We start from the raw sequence: 15,839 nt of genomic DNA, 5'->3' as shown, positions 1-15,839 counted from the left end.
GCGATATGCTGTATGCATTTTATACTGCATGGCGGTATGCTGTATGCATTTTATACTACATGGCGGTACGATATGCTTTATCTATCTTATACTACATGACGGCACGCTGTATGCATTTTGCATTGCTTTATTTTTACATCAAACCAATATGATGGATCTGGTCCTGCAATATTCCCTGCAATATATCATATATGGGCGGGGGGGGCGTCTTTCTATGGCTCGCCTCAGGCAGCAGACAGGCTTGGTACACCCCTGGTGACAGGTCCTCTTTAAAATGGTTTGGACCAGAAAGGGTTAAACACCTCTAAACAGATTAGTATTTCAAACAAAAACCGCGATGCAGTTGAACAGGACTTCAGGGCTGAGTACAGCTATGGCAGTGACCCAGCCTCAGGGGAGAAGCACGTCCCCGGCCATGTAGCTGTCCTGGAGTATACTGGAGTTATATATACTGACTAGACTCTCAGCAGTAACTACAGTCAATGCATAGTGCAGGCACCAGCAGGGGGAGCCAGCCATAAGCACAGCAGTTTCTTGTCTAGAGCTGTATGACTATGTACGGTGTGCAGTGAGCTCATTACTATGGACGGCAGTGTGTAAGGGGCACTCCCCGGGTGGTGAAGGGAAAGAGCTGGGGCTGGAATGTAGAGACACTACGTGACCTCCATGTCCCCGTTCTCTTCCTAGCTCCACGCCTGCAGTCTGTTTGGACACGTGGTTTGGGCGCTTTCTGATGACGTCATGCGGGCTAATCAGCAAGTGTTGTTGGCTGAGCCCGGCACAGCAGGAGCAGTCGTTGAGCGGTGGGGAGAAGTAGTCGTCCGTCCTCCATGTAGAGCAGCTCCCATGTCACAGCGCCCTGTGCAGCATAGCCTGCATGTGACATCACTACGTGTCACCTAGTCCTGTGCACAGTGCAGGGTTACAGCCCATGCATATCACCTATAGTGCAGCCACTTGTGTCACATCTGGCCCTGTCACTATCCCTGCATATGCAGCCCTTCCCGACCAGTCCTAGGACCTCCCGCAGACTCCTTCCATATATGCTACCTCTCAGGCTGCTATAGCTTATTCTTTGTTATATCCTTCACACGATCCAACATGTCAGACACAAACTCAATGACTGTGGTGTCAGATCCCCAGCATGCAGTCAAACTTCTCCGGGCGCTGGGATGTTTTCGGGAAGAATCTGACTTCTGTGATGCAGTCCTGGTGGTTGAGGAGCAGGAGATCCCAGTGCAGAAGAACATTTTAGCAGCTGCAAGTCCCTATATAAGGTAAGACACTGCGCTGATCTGTACAGTGGTCACCATCAATCATATATTGTGAATAGTTTCCCCCAAAGTGCTGATGTAAAAAAAAATATATATATTAGACAATAGGATTATGATGAATTGAATTTCCTAAACCTGCTGATGAGTTGAATATGTGGATGTTGAAGTTCTGCGTTTTTACCTGTTGAAACTTAGTGGTTTGCTAAGTATTTTTGTGTAGAAGTGTTATCCCCCAGTGAGGCCACCCTGTGTCTGTATGTATGAGGGTGCTAGATGTCTTTACGTCAGTGGAATCCTATGATAAATAACCGGACACCAACCTGTTTTTCTGACTGTTCAATGAATATGTAAAAAGGCTCACCTACAGGTTAACATGTCAGAAACTTTCTGGTGTGGATTTCAGTTTTTGGAATGGTTTTGTTAAGTTTTAACCCTATTTATTTGCATTGTGATGATTTCCGTGCAGAATTAACAGAGAAAACAGCACAAAATATTGTGAACCCCCTTTACATGTTGAATACATTCTGTAGGCTGCCCATTTACCTGAACTGATGGTATCATGGTACTAGAGGCCCCTGCATCCCCAGATATCACTATTTAATTTTTCAGTTATGACATTCATGTAGGATGTTGCCATCTTTTCAGTCAGGGCCAAAACTGAAAGAAAGCAATGGCGCAAACACTCTTAAAAGGCATCTACCACCAGGATGAAGGACTGTATGCAAATGAGCCCGAGGGGCTCCAGGCTCTATAGATATTAATGGAACTTGGGGCCCCTCAGTCTCATTTGTATATGGTCTTTCATCTTGGTGGTAAATATCCTTTAAAACTACTTTAAGGGAACCTGTCAGAAGTTTTTTCATGTGTACAAGCCAGGAATTATGACTATTTACTCAAGCCAAGTGAGCATGGATAGATGTGAAGGTAGCCGTTCCGAGTTGACAGTTGGTGTGGAGAATTGTCCAGCAGCACTGCTAACCTCTGGAGCCTCGTGATATGTCTACTTCAGCAGGGGAGCGGGCTTCCCAAATATTCCAGCATCTGATAAACCCTCTCTTCACCCTACCTCCCTATCTGATGTTGGGGCATTATCTGGAAAATCAACCTTGAAGTGAGATGTAAACTGGTTGTGTAAAGTCATTGAGGCAGAGAGTTCTGAAGTCAAGCTCTCCCTACCTGTGAATGCCCCCTCAGATGTAATTGACATAATTCACCATACTTCTGGAGAGGCAGTTACTTATGTTCTGGGGTGCATGACCATCAATCACAGCAGAGCAGTGTTCTAAGGCAGACTGGTCTTCAGTACTAATCTGTCTGTCTCCATGACTTTAGTTTAAAAAGTTCATTTTCTGGATGATGCCACCACACTGGGCAATGAAAGGAACATGATCTGGAAGGTATTATGCTTTACAAACTGTGATATATTTTCTGACCGGTTCTCTTAATCTTGCTTTTCCTTGTATTATTAGATCTGCCATCTCATTGTCCTTTTTCTGCAGCTTAATGGTTAATGTTGCATTATAATAGAACATGATTCCCTCCCTTTTCTGTGACTCATCAAGTGTGGAGTCTGAGTAATCCTGCTGGGGGATGGAATCGGTGTGGTTGTGAAGTGGTTAAGCTAGGGAGTAAAAGTGGCTGACATTGCAAGCACAAGTATTCAAAAGGGAGGAACCCATCCTGTTCCCACGGGGCTTGCCTTGGGACGTATAGCAATTCCAAGCATTCTCACCCCTGTGCTACAGAAGCTCATGTATAATTTAATTCTCCTCCATGGGGCTGAATTGTGTCTGTTCTGTGAAGTCACTATGCACTGAGTGTGACATCCCAGATCTGGGATACAGACAGACTTCCCCAGGAGCACCACAGCCTCTTAACACCTTTATCGGTGGACGTGCCAGTCCCGTGTTGGACCCCCACCAATGTGATAGTGATGATGTTTCCTAAGGACAGATTAGTATTTATATCCTGAACAATGCAATTTTTCCAGAAGCTGGATAGAAAGTGGCTCATTAATTAAAAAAATACAGTAGAGCCAGTCACTGAGAATATGGGGGCCCAGGTGGAGTGAAGGAAGCTATGTAAAGTGTTTCCATATATTTTATTTCCCTAGCGCAGTGGGGTCCCAGCAACCAGTCTGTATTCCTTTAGCAATACATGGCATGTATACACTCACCGGCCACTTTATTAGGTACACCTGTCCAACTGCTCGTTAACACTTAATTTCTAATCAGCCAATCACATGGCGGCAACTCAGTGCATTAAGGCATGTAGACATGGTCAAGACAATCTCCTGCAGTTCAAACCGAGCATCAGTATGGGGAAGAAAGGTGATTTGAGTGCCTTTGAACGTGGCATGGTTGTTGGTGCCAGAAGTGCTGGTCTGAGTATTTCAGAAACTGCTGATCTACTGGGATTTTCACGAACAACCATCTCTAGGGTTTACAGAGAATGGTCCGAAAAAGAAAAAAAATCCAGTGAGCGGCAGTTCTGTGGGCGGAAATGCCTTGTTGATGCCAGAGGTCAGAGGAGAATGGGCAGACTGGTTCGAGCTGATAGAAAGGCAACAGTGACTCAAATCGCCACCCGTTACAACCAAGGTAGGCAGAAGAGCATCTCTGAACGCACAGTACGTCGAACTTTGAGGCAGATGGGCTACAGCAGCAGAAGACCACACCGGGTGCCACTCCTTTCAGCTAAGAACAGGAAACTGAGGCTACAATTTGCACAAGCTCATCGAAATTGGACAGTAGAAGATTGGAAAAACGTTGCCTGGTCTGATGAGTCTTATCTGCTGCGACATTTGGATGGTAGGGTCAGAATTTGGCGTCAACAACATGAAAGCATGGATCCATCCTGCATTGTATCAACGGTTCAGGCTGGTGGTGGTGGTGTCATGGTGTGGGGAATATTTTCTTGGCACTCTTTGGGCCCCTTGGTACCAATTGAGCATCAATGCAACGCCACAGCCTACCTGAGTATTGTTGCTGACCATGTCCATCCCTTTATAACCACAATGAACCCAACATCTGATGGCTACTTTCAGCAGGATAATGCGCCATGTCATAAAGCTGGAATAATCTCAGACTGGTTTCTTGAACATGACAATGAGTTCACTGTACTCAAATGGCCTCCACAGTCTCCAGATCTCAATCCAATAGAGCATCTTTGGGATGTGGTGGAACGGGAGATTCGCATCATGGATGTGCAGCCGACAAATCTGCGGCAACTGTGTGATGCCATCATGTCAATATGGACCAAAATCTCTGAGGAATGCTTCCAGCACCTTGTTGAATCTATGCCACGAAGAATTGAGGCAGTTCTGAAGGCAAAAGGGGGTCCAACCCGTTACTAGCATGGTGTACCTAATAAAGTGGCTGGTGAGTGTATGTGCTGCTGGCATACCAATGATGTTCTGCAGGAGAGGTACAGCTGGCTTCTGTTACAATGTGTCTGATTACAATATAGACCTGCGATTCACCCATTAGGTGCGGCTCTTGTTCCTCATATCTAGTTCTTTATTAACCCTGATGTTGCTTTATTGCAACCTGTGTTAATATTTTTGTTGCCATATATGATAGTTATTGCTGAATGCGTCTTGGGTGATTGTCATCTTGCGATACTCTTGCCCCTTGAAATGAGAGGAGTTCTGTGTTCTATTCATGGCAGTGTCCAATATGAAAGCACTTGGGGATGGGCTCGTCTCAGGGCAAAGTCACCTATTCATTCATTATATTACTTATTTTATCAAGATGTCCTTAAAATGCTTCAGGTAAAGTGTACTCTGTGTATTTATATGTTTAGTGTAAAGCCTGAGGGGGAGTGATACGTGAAACAGAGGTTGTTTTTATGGTGTCCGTGCTGAATTCAGAAATAACCGCAGGCGCAGCAGTCCTTTTAGGGCCCCTACACATTGCCTACTGATTTGTTGGTCTTCATTTTTGTTTGGAAAATCTGCAGCATAATATATGGGATATTCAGCAAAGTTTTTAGTTAGCCTTCGGACAGGTGATCTTCCTAATCTGTGAGGGAACCTCACTGATCATGAGAATGAGAACCCCATCAAAAAGATAAGTTACGTCAAAGTTTTCCTTTCTGTAGGTAGAGCTGTGTCCCTAGTCCAATGGGAGCAGCCATTGAGGAGCGGTTTCCCGACCCCCATCCTTGGGAAACTGCTCCGTCATGCATCGATTTCAAATTAAAAAAAAAAACAAAAAAACAAAAAACTCTCTTGTCTCCTCTCCCCTCCTACCACCGTTTGCTTCCCACCTCAGGACATCATATGTGCCTAACCCACTTCTCACTGCCCACTCTCATGGGACTCTCTGCATCTTAAGTTGTGGGGGTACCAGCTGTCGACCATCCTAGAGATTGGGGAAAACTTCCAAAGTTGGGACAGGCTTTTTAATGTTTATGGTGATTTTCTGAATATCCCATTTTCAGCATGATAGATGTTATACTTTCAGATGAGTATTAACAATGTAGGGCATATTTACTCAAAACAGATTTACCCCAAACTTGCATGCTGGACACCATTGTTATTACATGTTTTAGATACTTTGACGAAAAATGGGGAATAGAAAAAAAAATTCTGGTACAGATAAATACTCTTTTTCAAGCGGTAGGTTCACACATTTATTAATCTGGTTGTGCCAGTCTTCTGCCATAGTTTGCACATAAGTACATGTGCAAAGTGCTTGCACGGGTATGTATGAAGTGTTTGCGCTTGTTATGTGTCGCAGCCGCACTGTGCCAATTTGCACCGTTGCCACATTTATGTTGAAAGTTTTGAATAAATGTAGCGCATGCCTGTTGAACTGAGTGCACCAAAAGCAAAGGAAAAAAACTGTTGCTCATGCAGAGTGCGCCAGATTATTAAGGACTTTGAATTGGTTTTAATAATCTGGCGCACTCTGCACATTGGTGATGCTAAGGTTCAGATTGCATTTCTGCCTCTATATTTTGTTTTTCTGTATATGTTGTGCTCTGCCCTTACATATGAATCAAGTGTGTGTTTATCTCAACATCTCCTTTCCTAGGGCAGTAGAAACAAGCAAGCAGCCAACACCCCAGCCTCGGATACACCAATTATACTTAATCCAAGGTGGAGCATGTTGAAAGGGTTTCAGTCACAGGAAAGCTAACAATAAATTTCAGGAGTGTTCCCATAGATAATATACATGTATAGTGTGGCATGTATCCAGGGTTGTACATAGAAGTCAAGAGGCCTTGTTCAGATTGCTATATTATAATTCCAGGAGCCAAGGCCAGGCTGGGTAATAAAGCAGACTCCAGCACATTGCCATGTGAATAAGCTGGATCTATTACCAGGCCTTGGGTCTGAAATCTACCTATCAGTTATTGATCAACCATTGTAAGATGATATAGTAGACATTGTATCTATGTAATACAACTTTATTTGTCTTATTTCTGATGAGTGAAGCTGAGGCTGCAGTGTGTATTCGCTTATCTGACTGGGGCATAGTTTGCAGTTTTGTTTTACAATTCATTTGTTGCATTGTTCTCTCAGTCCTGAAGTCATCATTGGATAAGAGCCAATAATTGTTTAATTTGATGCATTTTTCAGTGGTCCTGCCAAGTCTTAATATTATGTGCCTATCTAACCATAACCGTCCCCTGTCGGCTAACCAACCCTTTTAATATAAGGCCTAAAGATTCTTATGGGAGTCCCCAATAGTTTGCACTTGTACCATAACATATAGTGGATCAGAGGAACCTGCAGCTACACCAGTGCTTATGGCAAGACATCTTGTCTCTTCTCTTTACTTATTTCGCCTCTCTTATATCTTATGTGGATTATATGCCCAGAAAAATCGGTGGCACAGAAACTACAGTTTACACTTACAGCACATCACTTCTCAGAGTTATTTAACCCCTTAGCGCTCTGCGCCGTAGCTATACTGCGCTGAGTCCCGCGAATAGCGCTCAGCGCAGTATAGCTACTGCGCAGAGACGATGCCGATTCAGCGCTGCATAGCAGCCGAACCAGCATCGTTAGCCGCGGGATTTCAACGGTAATCTACCATTGACATCCCCGGCTAACACCCGCGGTCGGAGTGGGCTCCGATCGCGGGCGTTTAACCCGTTAAATGCCGCGGTCAACGCGACCGCGGCATTTAACATGCCTTCCGGGGGTCTTTACCCCACGATCGGCCCCCCCGCGTCGTTTTCGGGGGGGCTGATCGATGTTTTGTGACCTCTGGGGTCCGATCGGGACTCCAGAGAAGCCTGAAGGCGGTGCCTTTAAGATGGCGTCTGTGACGTCATCTTAAAGGCAAAGTGTCAGCCTATGCATCTGCATAGGCTGGCACTGCTAATACCCTGCAATACATGAGTATTGCAGAGTATTATAATGAACAAGCAATCAGATGATTGCTTGTTCATATCCCATGGTGGATCAAGTAAAAAATGTAAAAAAAAAATGTTTTTCATTAAAAAAATAACTTTATAAATCACTGAAAATGCCCATAAGCCCCAAAACAAAGAAAGAGGCATATAACGCTCAAAAAAGTCTAAATCATAACACAAACCCCACATATATAGTATCACCGCGTCCGTAACAATCCATAGAATAAAACTAAATAACTATTGAACCCATATGATGAACGCTGTAAAAAAAAAAAACTTTAAAAACCCACCCAAAATTATGATTTTTACCTATTATATCCCACTAAAAATGCAATAAAAAGTGATCAACAAAACGTATGTACTCCAGAATGATACTGTTGCAAAGAACAACATGCCCCGCAAAAAACAAGCCATCAACCAGCTTTGTAGCCAAAAACGTAACAATGTTATGCCACTTGGAAGACGGCGATGCAAAAATGATAGATTTTTCCCCACATTAGGGTTTTATTTGGCAAATTTAGTAAAACATAAGAAAAAATATTCATGTCTGGTATCCCCGTAACCGTATCGACCCATAGAATAAAGATAACAGGATTATTAGGCTATACGGTGAACACGAAAAAAAAAAAAGTAAAAAATCCAGTACAGAATTGATGCTTTTCTACTCATGACCTCAAAAACAAGTTCCTAAATTTTCAACAATAGGTGATACCAACCCCAAAATGGTAACACTGGAAAAAGCATCTCGTCCCGCAAAAAAATGCCATCACATGACCCAAATAACGGAAAAGCGAAAATTTTATAGCCTTCAAAAGGGGGCAACGAGGAAACTAAAATCCTGGCAGCTGCAGGGTGCTCCTTCCCTTCTGCGCCTAGCTGTGCCCCCATAACACAAGTAATGTCCAGATGTGGGGGGTCGCTGCACTCAGGAGAAATTGTAGAACAAATTTTATGGTGGGTTTTCTCTTTTTATCTTTTGGAAATGTGTAAATTTTAGGGCTAAATGAACTGAACGTATAACCGACAAAATTTCACCGCCATTTTGATTCAATTACTATGAAGATCTCAAGGGGTTAACAATCTTTGTAAATGCTGTCTCTGATAGTTTGAGGGGTGCAGATTTGAAAATGGGTTGGTTATATAGGGGGTTTTTGATGCTAAATATGTAAAATTTAATTTCAAACAGTATTTATCCCCAAAATAGTCAATTCCGAAAATACGGAAAATCACTATTCGATTTGTAGGCCGCGTGACGTCAAAATAAATTATCCAAACATTTCAAAAATTATGAAAATGTAAAGTAGACATGGGAAATGTTATTCTGCAAGTTATTTAGGTGGTAAATCGATCTGCCTGAAAACGCGGTGATTTTGAATTTCGAAAATGGCAAATTTTTCTAAAAATTCATAATTTTTTTCCCTTTTTTTGTAAATAAACGCAAAACTTATCAGCCAAAATTTACCACTAAAATGAAGTACAACATGTGGGGAAAAAACAATCTCAGAATCGCTTTGATAAGTAACAGTGTTCAAAAGTTATAACCATATAAAGAGACGCAGGTCAGAATCCAAAAAATGGGACTGAGCCTTAAGCTGTAAAATGGCTGCGTCCTTAAGGGGTTAAAGGAAATCTACCATTAGTTTTTATGCATTATGAACCAAACATACCTTGAGAATACTGTAGCTACACTGATGCAGAAACATATCTTGTTTAATCCTTGATTTGAGTGGTTATGCTGCAAAAGCAATTATAAAATTATAATAATGATGCTCTGTCGCTCCTGTGGCTGCCTCGGTGATTCTCCTCACCCTAATTATGGACTGCTTCAGCCTTGTCCCGCCCAGCATAAGCCAAGAATACGTAATCACTGTGTTGTCCCTGACAGGCAGAAGTTATCAATCGCTGCACCGTCCCCCAGTTGCTGTGTATGAGTCATCCAACTGAAGTTTATTAGTCGTGTCTGGACAGTTCAGGAAGCTCTTTTATGTACGGAAGCCAGTCTGCACCCAGCTTTCCCAAGGTCTTGAATTTCATAATTGTTTTTTGAGCAAAACCACTCTGTTCAGAAATTAAACAAGAAATGTTTCTGCATTAGTGTAACTACAGCATTCTCAAGGTATGTTAGGTTCATAATTCATAAAAACAAATGGTAGATTTCCTTTAAGGTATCTGCTGTCGGGTAAATTCATGGAAAACTCACTTTCCCATTGAAATCAATGCAATTCTGCAGGTTTCATGGGGGGAAAAGCAGTAGCAACTTGTCCTATAAAGCGAAGAATCACAGTGAGCCCCGCTTGAGGTATAGGGCATGCCAGCCTATATACATCCTAGAAAGCCAGACAGAGGATTTTGATCCAGTATTTGGCACAGTTTTTCCAAGGGAAAATCTGAGTTAAACACTGCTTTGTGAACAAACCATCAAATAGAAAAGTATGGGTTTGTTCACACAGCAGTGTGATATGCTGTGGAAAGTTGTTCCAGATTAAATTGCATTAACTCATTCAGGGCGGAGATGCATATTGACTTGAGGCTCAGACACACTGCATTAAAGGGGTTATACAATATTAGGAATTATTTAGGGCCGGCTGGGGCGGGCTATTTAAAAATAATAAACCTGTACTTACCTCCTCCGGCGCTGCTGATATCCCGAGCTGCGGTCCACCTGATCTGTGCGCCAGTTTGCTTACAAGAGTGCACAGAGAGCTCCCAATCGGCCAGAAGCTCCCATCCAACACCATCTCCCAGGGTTTAAATTCTGAGAGATAGGGACGAATGGGAGGAGCCACGGATGCTCCCTGTGCGCAGCTTCTATGCGGTACATCGGCAGAGCCGGAAGAGGTAAATGCAGGTTTACTATTTTTAAATATCCCGCCCCAGCCCGGCACGAAGTAATTTCTTAAATCCGGATAAACCCTTTAACTTCTTGAAGGGGTTTTCCCACAAACTAAAGTTGGACCCTATCCACAGAAATTGCTGAGGGCTGCGCTCACCAATCTCTGTCAGCTCCATAGAGCTTAATGGAGCAGAACGGTCATGCGCAGCCGTCTGCTCCATTGGTCTAATAGAGCAGTAAGGGGACCCCTCGTTTTTGCGATCTGTCTGGGGGGGGGGGGGTAGGAAAAACACAAATTCTTAGAAGAGGTATAACACTTGTTTAATTATTTTTACAGAGCTGATTGAGTTTTTTTTTTTTTTGGCGGGACGTTTACCTTACATCGCTAACATTTTTATTGCATTTTTTGTGGAATGACATAGGTAAAAAATTATACTTTTTGTTGTTTTTTTCTTTTGCAGTGTTTATTGTGTATGTTCAATAATGATTCAATCATCGGATAACTTGTTCATGATAATACACTGCAGTACTATTGTTTTGCAGGGTATTAGATCTGCATCTGTATGCATAGGGTGACATGGGCACTGTAAGATTCTGCCTGTGCCTATGCATAGGCTGACATGAGCACTGTAAGTTTGCTTGTGTAGTAATATTCAGGAGTCAAGACCCCTAGGCTGTCCGTAGTCCTGATCAGACCCCAGGGCTGCCAAAGCAGCTTAGCGGCATAACGATTGCTGGCCCCCAGAGTGTCGTGGGGAATGAATTCCCATGAAGGCATTTAAATGCCGCAGTTAACACCTGCTATAAATGCTTACTCTGACCGGGGGTGTTACACTGGGGTGTCAGTTACAGCTGACACCCCGTGCTTAGTGATGCCAGTTCAGCTCTGGTGATGAGCTTAATCAGCTCAGTGACTGATATATCCGTCACAGAGGGGGAAGGGGTTAAATCTTCAGAGGTGACAAGGCTTCTTTACTATAAGAACGGTCAATCTGTAGGCTAGAGGAGCTCAGGATCTGGTCAGAGTAGGAACAGCAGAGAGCTTCAAAAGGCCTTCATACATCAAAATAACATTGATGGATATATTATAACCTAAAACAGTGTTCCCTTTCTCATCCAGTCCCTTTCTGATGGACAGATGTCTTTTTTTTTTTTCAACCATACTTTACTACATTAAAACTTTGGTCAAACTTTGGATGTGTATTTGCACTTCCAGTACATGCACAGTGAAGCCAAAGTATACTGATCTTTGTTTCCTGCCATGTTTAAAATAATAAGTTCTGTCACTCCAGTATTGAGGCAAGGTGAATCAATTTTATTGCGGCATTTAACAGAAATCTTGAACGTTTGCGTCTGGACCGCATCTTTTATCAAACACCGCTGCATGCTGAGGGATCAGGCGGAGAATGAAAAGCACAGCCGTGGCAGAGGAAGAGTGCAATAAAATTGATTCGCCTTGCATCAAAACGGAGTCCCAGAATTTATTGCTCTGAGATGTTGGAGTAGGAGTCCAATTCTGTGCCTCCAGAATACAGATAAGGAGTGTGAGTGGAATATACCTTGCTGCCTAGTATGGGCCAGGGCACCACGCCAGGATGTAGAAAGGGATTTTGTAAAAATCAGGACTAGGATCCTAGTTTAAGGGTGCCTTAAAGGGAACCTACCACCACAAATCTACCTATAAAGGTAGATTGGGTGGTAGGTGGATCAATGGGACGTGAGGATAGCCCTTTTAAGGGCTAATCCTCACGTCCCTGCACTTTTTTGATAAGTAAATTTGAATAAATATCAAATAAAAGTTATGTGGCTACTGGGGCGTGGAGTAGCCGCATCTGAGGTTACACGAGGCGGCTACTCCACGCCCCGGTAGCCACTTTACCCCTCCTACTCACCCATCTTCGGCGCGCAGCTCCGCGTAGCTGCGCGCCCTCGTCCGGCGATCCTGCCGTCTGCGCATGCGCAGAAGAGCAGGCCCGCGCCTGTTTCGGAGTAGTGACCGCGCAGGCGCGGGCCTGCTCTTCTGCGCATGCGCAGACGGCAGGATCGCCGGACGAGGGCGCGCAGCTACGCGGAGCTGCACCCCGAAGATGGGTGTGTAGGAGGGGTAAAGTGGCTACCAGGGCGTGGAGTAGCCGCCTCGTGTAATCTCAGATGCGGCTACTCCACGCCCCAGTAGCCGCATAAGTAAATTTGAATAAATATCAAATAAAAGTTATCAAAAAAGTGCAGGGACGTGAGGATTAGCCCTTAAAAGGGCTATCCTCACGTCCCATTGATCCACCTACCACCCAATCTACCTTTATAGGTAGATTTGTGGTGGTAGGTGCCCTTTAAGCTGATGATGGGTTACCCTTTAGAGAGTATATGACATGAAGTATAGAATGCTGAATGATATAGCTCATTACTTTCCTATGGTCCCCTCTGATAAATTTATTTATTTTTTACCCTCAATTTATCCAATTTGTGTTTTGTGACCTGGATTTCATCCTTTGCAAAGCAAATCTTCCCTTCAACCTGCAGCAGTAATTGATCCTGCAGATTAAAGGTCCAGAAAGTAAAAAATGTTTCACAGCAACTGAATAACATTTTTTCTGTTTGTTTCTTTTTTATAATTTCTTTTTTATAATTAACTGTGTTTTTATTTATTTTCACAATTTTTTAACAAATTATACATACATTTGTCAGGCATAAAAAAGTACATTAAAGTCACCATTAACAAAATGGTCTTGATCCCTACCCTGTATCCCTTATCTGGATTGGGTAGGCAGACAAATAGCCAAGTGTACTATGAAGTCACTAAAGACATTTAGACAGACACAAGAGGGGAGGGGGGAGGACTTCTGTTTGTCTCTGAGGTGGTGAAGGCTGACTCTTCACGTGGCCGATCCCTAGTACGTGTCCCATGGTTCCCATACCTTGATGAAAAGGTCTGATTGATTATTAAGGGAAGCCTTCAGAGTTTCCATGCTGCGTACTTATCTTACCTTATCCTAGCCATTAGTTGCGATCGCGAGGGGGGATTCGGCTTCTTCCATGATTGCGCAATCAAGCAACGTGCTGCCGTGGTAATGTGGAGGCTGAGCTTCCTGACAGTTTTAGCCATGGGTACTTCAGTTACATTCAGGAGATAGAATAATGGGTTTAAGGGAACATTTAATGAAAGCACTGCCTGAAGTAACCTCATCACTTCCTCCCAGAACGGTCGGATGTGTGCACAGGACCAGAAAATATGTTTCAGAGTTCCCCCTGGCAGCCCGCATCGCCAGCAAGTGTCTGGTGTATCTGGGAAGAGACGGTGTAGTGTAGCCGGCGTATGATACCAATGGAATAGTAATTTATACTGGTTTTCTTAATGTGTTGTGCATGTTGACGTTTGCGCTGCGTATTTCCAGATTTGTTGCCAAGTATCTTGTGTGATTGGGGCCCCCCAAATTTATAGTTTGCTTTTAAGTGCCTCACTGTGTCATCAGGGATATTTATCGGTAACGCTTCTGTTTTAGACGCGTTGACTTTATAGCCCGACAGGGACCCAAACTGTTTCAGCCTAGCCAGAAGGTTGGGAAGTGTTGTTAGCGGTTGGGACAAGGTCAGGAGTACGTCATCAGCAAAAAGGGAAAGTTTAAATTCTTTACCACGGATTTGCACTCCCTTTATGTTAGCGTCCTGTCGGATTATAGCCGCCAGGGGCTCGATGCACATGACAAAAAGGAGGGGGGAAAGCGGACAGCCCTGCCGAGTCCCATTTTTTATCGGGAATTGGGGTGAAGCTGCGTGTGGGAGCTTAATCGTGGCCATCGGGTTGGAATATAGACCACAAATCGCAGTTAGGAACGGCCCGTTGATTCCTGCATGTTTTAGTACCTGTAGCATAAAGGACCAGTTCAGCCTGTCAAAGGCCTTTTCAGCATCCAAACTAAGGATGAGGGCCTGGTTATCCATTTTATTTAGTGCGTCAATAATGTCAATCGTCCTTCTCGTGTTATCCCCCCCTTGGCGGGCAGGGATAAAACCGACTTGATCTTTATGGATCAACTGGGGGAGCCACTGAATTAACCTATTGGCTAAAATTTTTGTGTATATTTTTAAATCGGCGTTTAATAATGCTATCGGTCTGTAGCTGGCACAGTCCGTAGAGTCTTTGCCCGCTTTAGGGACAAGGGTCAGATAGGAGTGCGTGAGGGTGGCTGGGGGTATCTCACCGTCTAGAAAAGCATTAAATAATTTCACCATATGTGGCATCAATACTTGTAGAAATGTTTGGTAATATAAGTAGGCCATCAGGGCCTGGCGATTTTCCGTTTGGGAGGTCCCCAACCACCTCTTCCACCTCCTCCGAGGTTATTGGCTCATTAAGGCGTTCAGCGGCTTCCCTCGTTAGTCGGGGGAGAGAGCAGGAGTCTAGATACTACTGATGACACCTTCATGGGGCAAGTGGCAGAGAGCAAAATCGCTACGCCAGCTTTTTTACTATCATGTGAGGCTACATACGCTGTTGGATATAACTGGCTGGCAAAAGCAAAGGTACCTCTGGAGTCATAGTGCGTTTCCTGAATGAAGACCACATCTGCTCTACTCTGCTTAAGTTCCCTTAATGCTAGCTATCTTTTTACTGGGGAGTTCAATCCCTTAACGTTGAGTGTGAGTATTTTAACCATTGTGTGGAGAGATGAGTATGGAGCTTCTGTGCGTCTCTAGGTCCCTTCTTGCACTACCGGTATGGGGCTAGGAAGATAGCACTGTGGACTAGGCGCTATCTAAATCTCTGTGATTCTTTTAGCAAAAAGGTAGGGATTGAGGAGGGAGAGGGAAGACAAGGGGTAGTGGGGGAGGTAAGGTAACACAATACAAATACTATTCTACTATCTCAGTAGTATTACCCAAGTAAGGAGGTCCAATTCACCTCTCTCTGGGTGGGGTAAAGATCAACCAACTTTCCCTCCAAACTAGAGAGAGAGAACCGGTTGCCTTGAGCTCACCTTAGAATGAGCCCAATTAGGACCCCAGGATTGGGGCAATACGTGAACCAAACACCGTCCAAGAGCGATATTAACCAATCACAGAAAAGGAAATTATCTACTAACAAAAAAAACATATAACTTCGATCCCTAGTGCCACATAGGATCATGAACCAGCTCAGGCTTAAATCTAAACTGCAGCATAACGTATTTAGGATAATAATAATGGAGGTAGGAGTAAAAGGATATATCCCTCCATGAGAGGGTATTTTCAAGGCTGGGAGTCCTTGGAGAGACTTCTGGGTGGTTCCCGTCCCCTCTTCTTCTGGGGTGTAGGTCGAATAGGAGGCAAAGTGGGAGGAGGGTAATCCAGCTCCCAATCATGTATGGGCGGAATCGGGATCTCCC

General features: G+C 43.9%; 1 protein-coding gene across 1 annotated transcript in view; it reads left to right on the top strand.

The window, feature by feature from the left end:
- The first annotated feature begins 583 nt into the window (after positions 1-583).
- GAN (gigaxonin) overlaps positions 584-15,839 on the top strand; it is a 46,290-nt gene continuing 31,034 nt past the window's right edge. The window contains exon 1 of the mRNA XM_072117550.1: positions 584-1,277. Within this exon, the coding sequence (XP_071973651.1) occupies positions 1,102-1,277 (176 nt within the window). The 5' untranslated portion in view covers positions 584-1,101. The remainder of the gene's footprint in view (positions 1,278-15,839) is intronic.

This window comes from Engystomops pustulosus, chromosome 7, assembly GCF_040894005.1.
Source record: "Engystomops pustulosus chromosome 7, aEngPut4.maternal, whole genome shotgun sequence".
NCBI lineage: Eukaryota > Metazoa > Chordata > Amphibia > Anura > Leptodactylidae > Engystomops > Engystomops pustulosus.
This window is presented reverse-complemented; position numbering and strand designations above follow the sequence as displayed.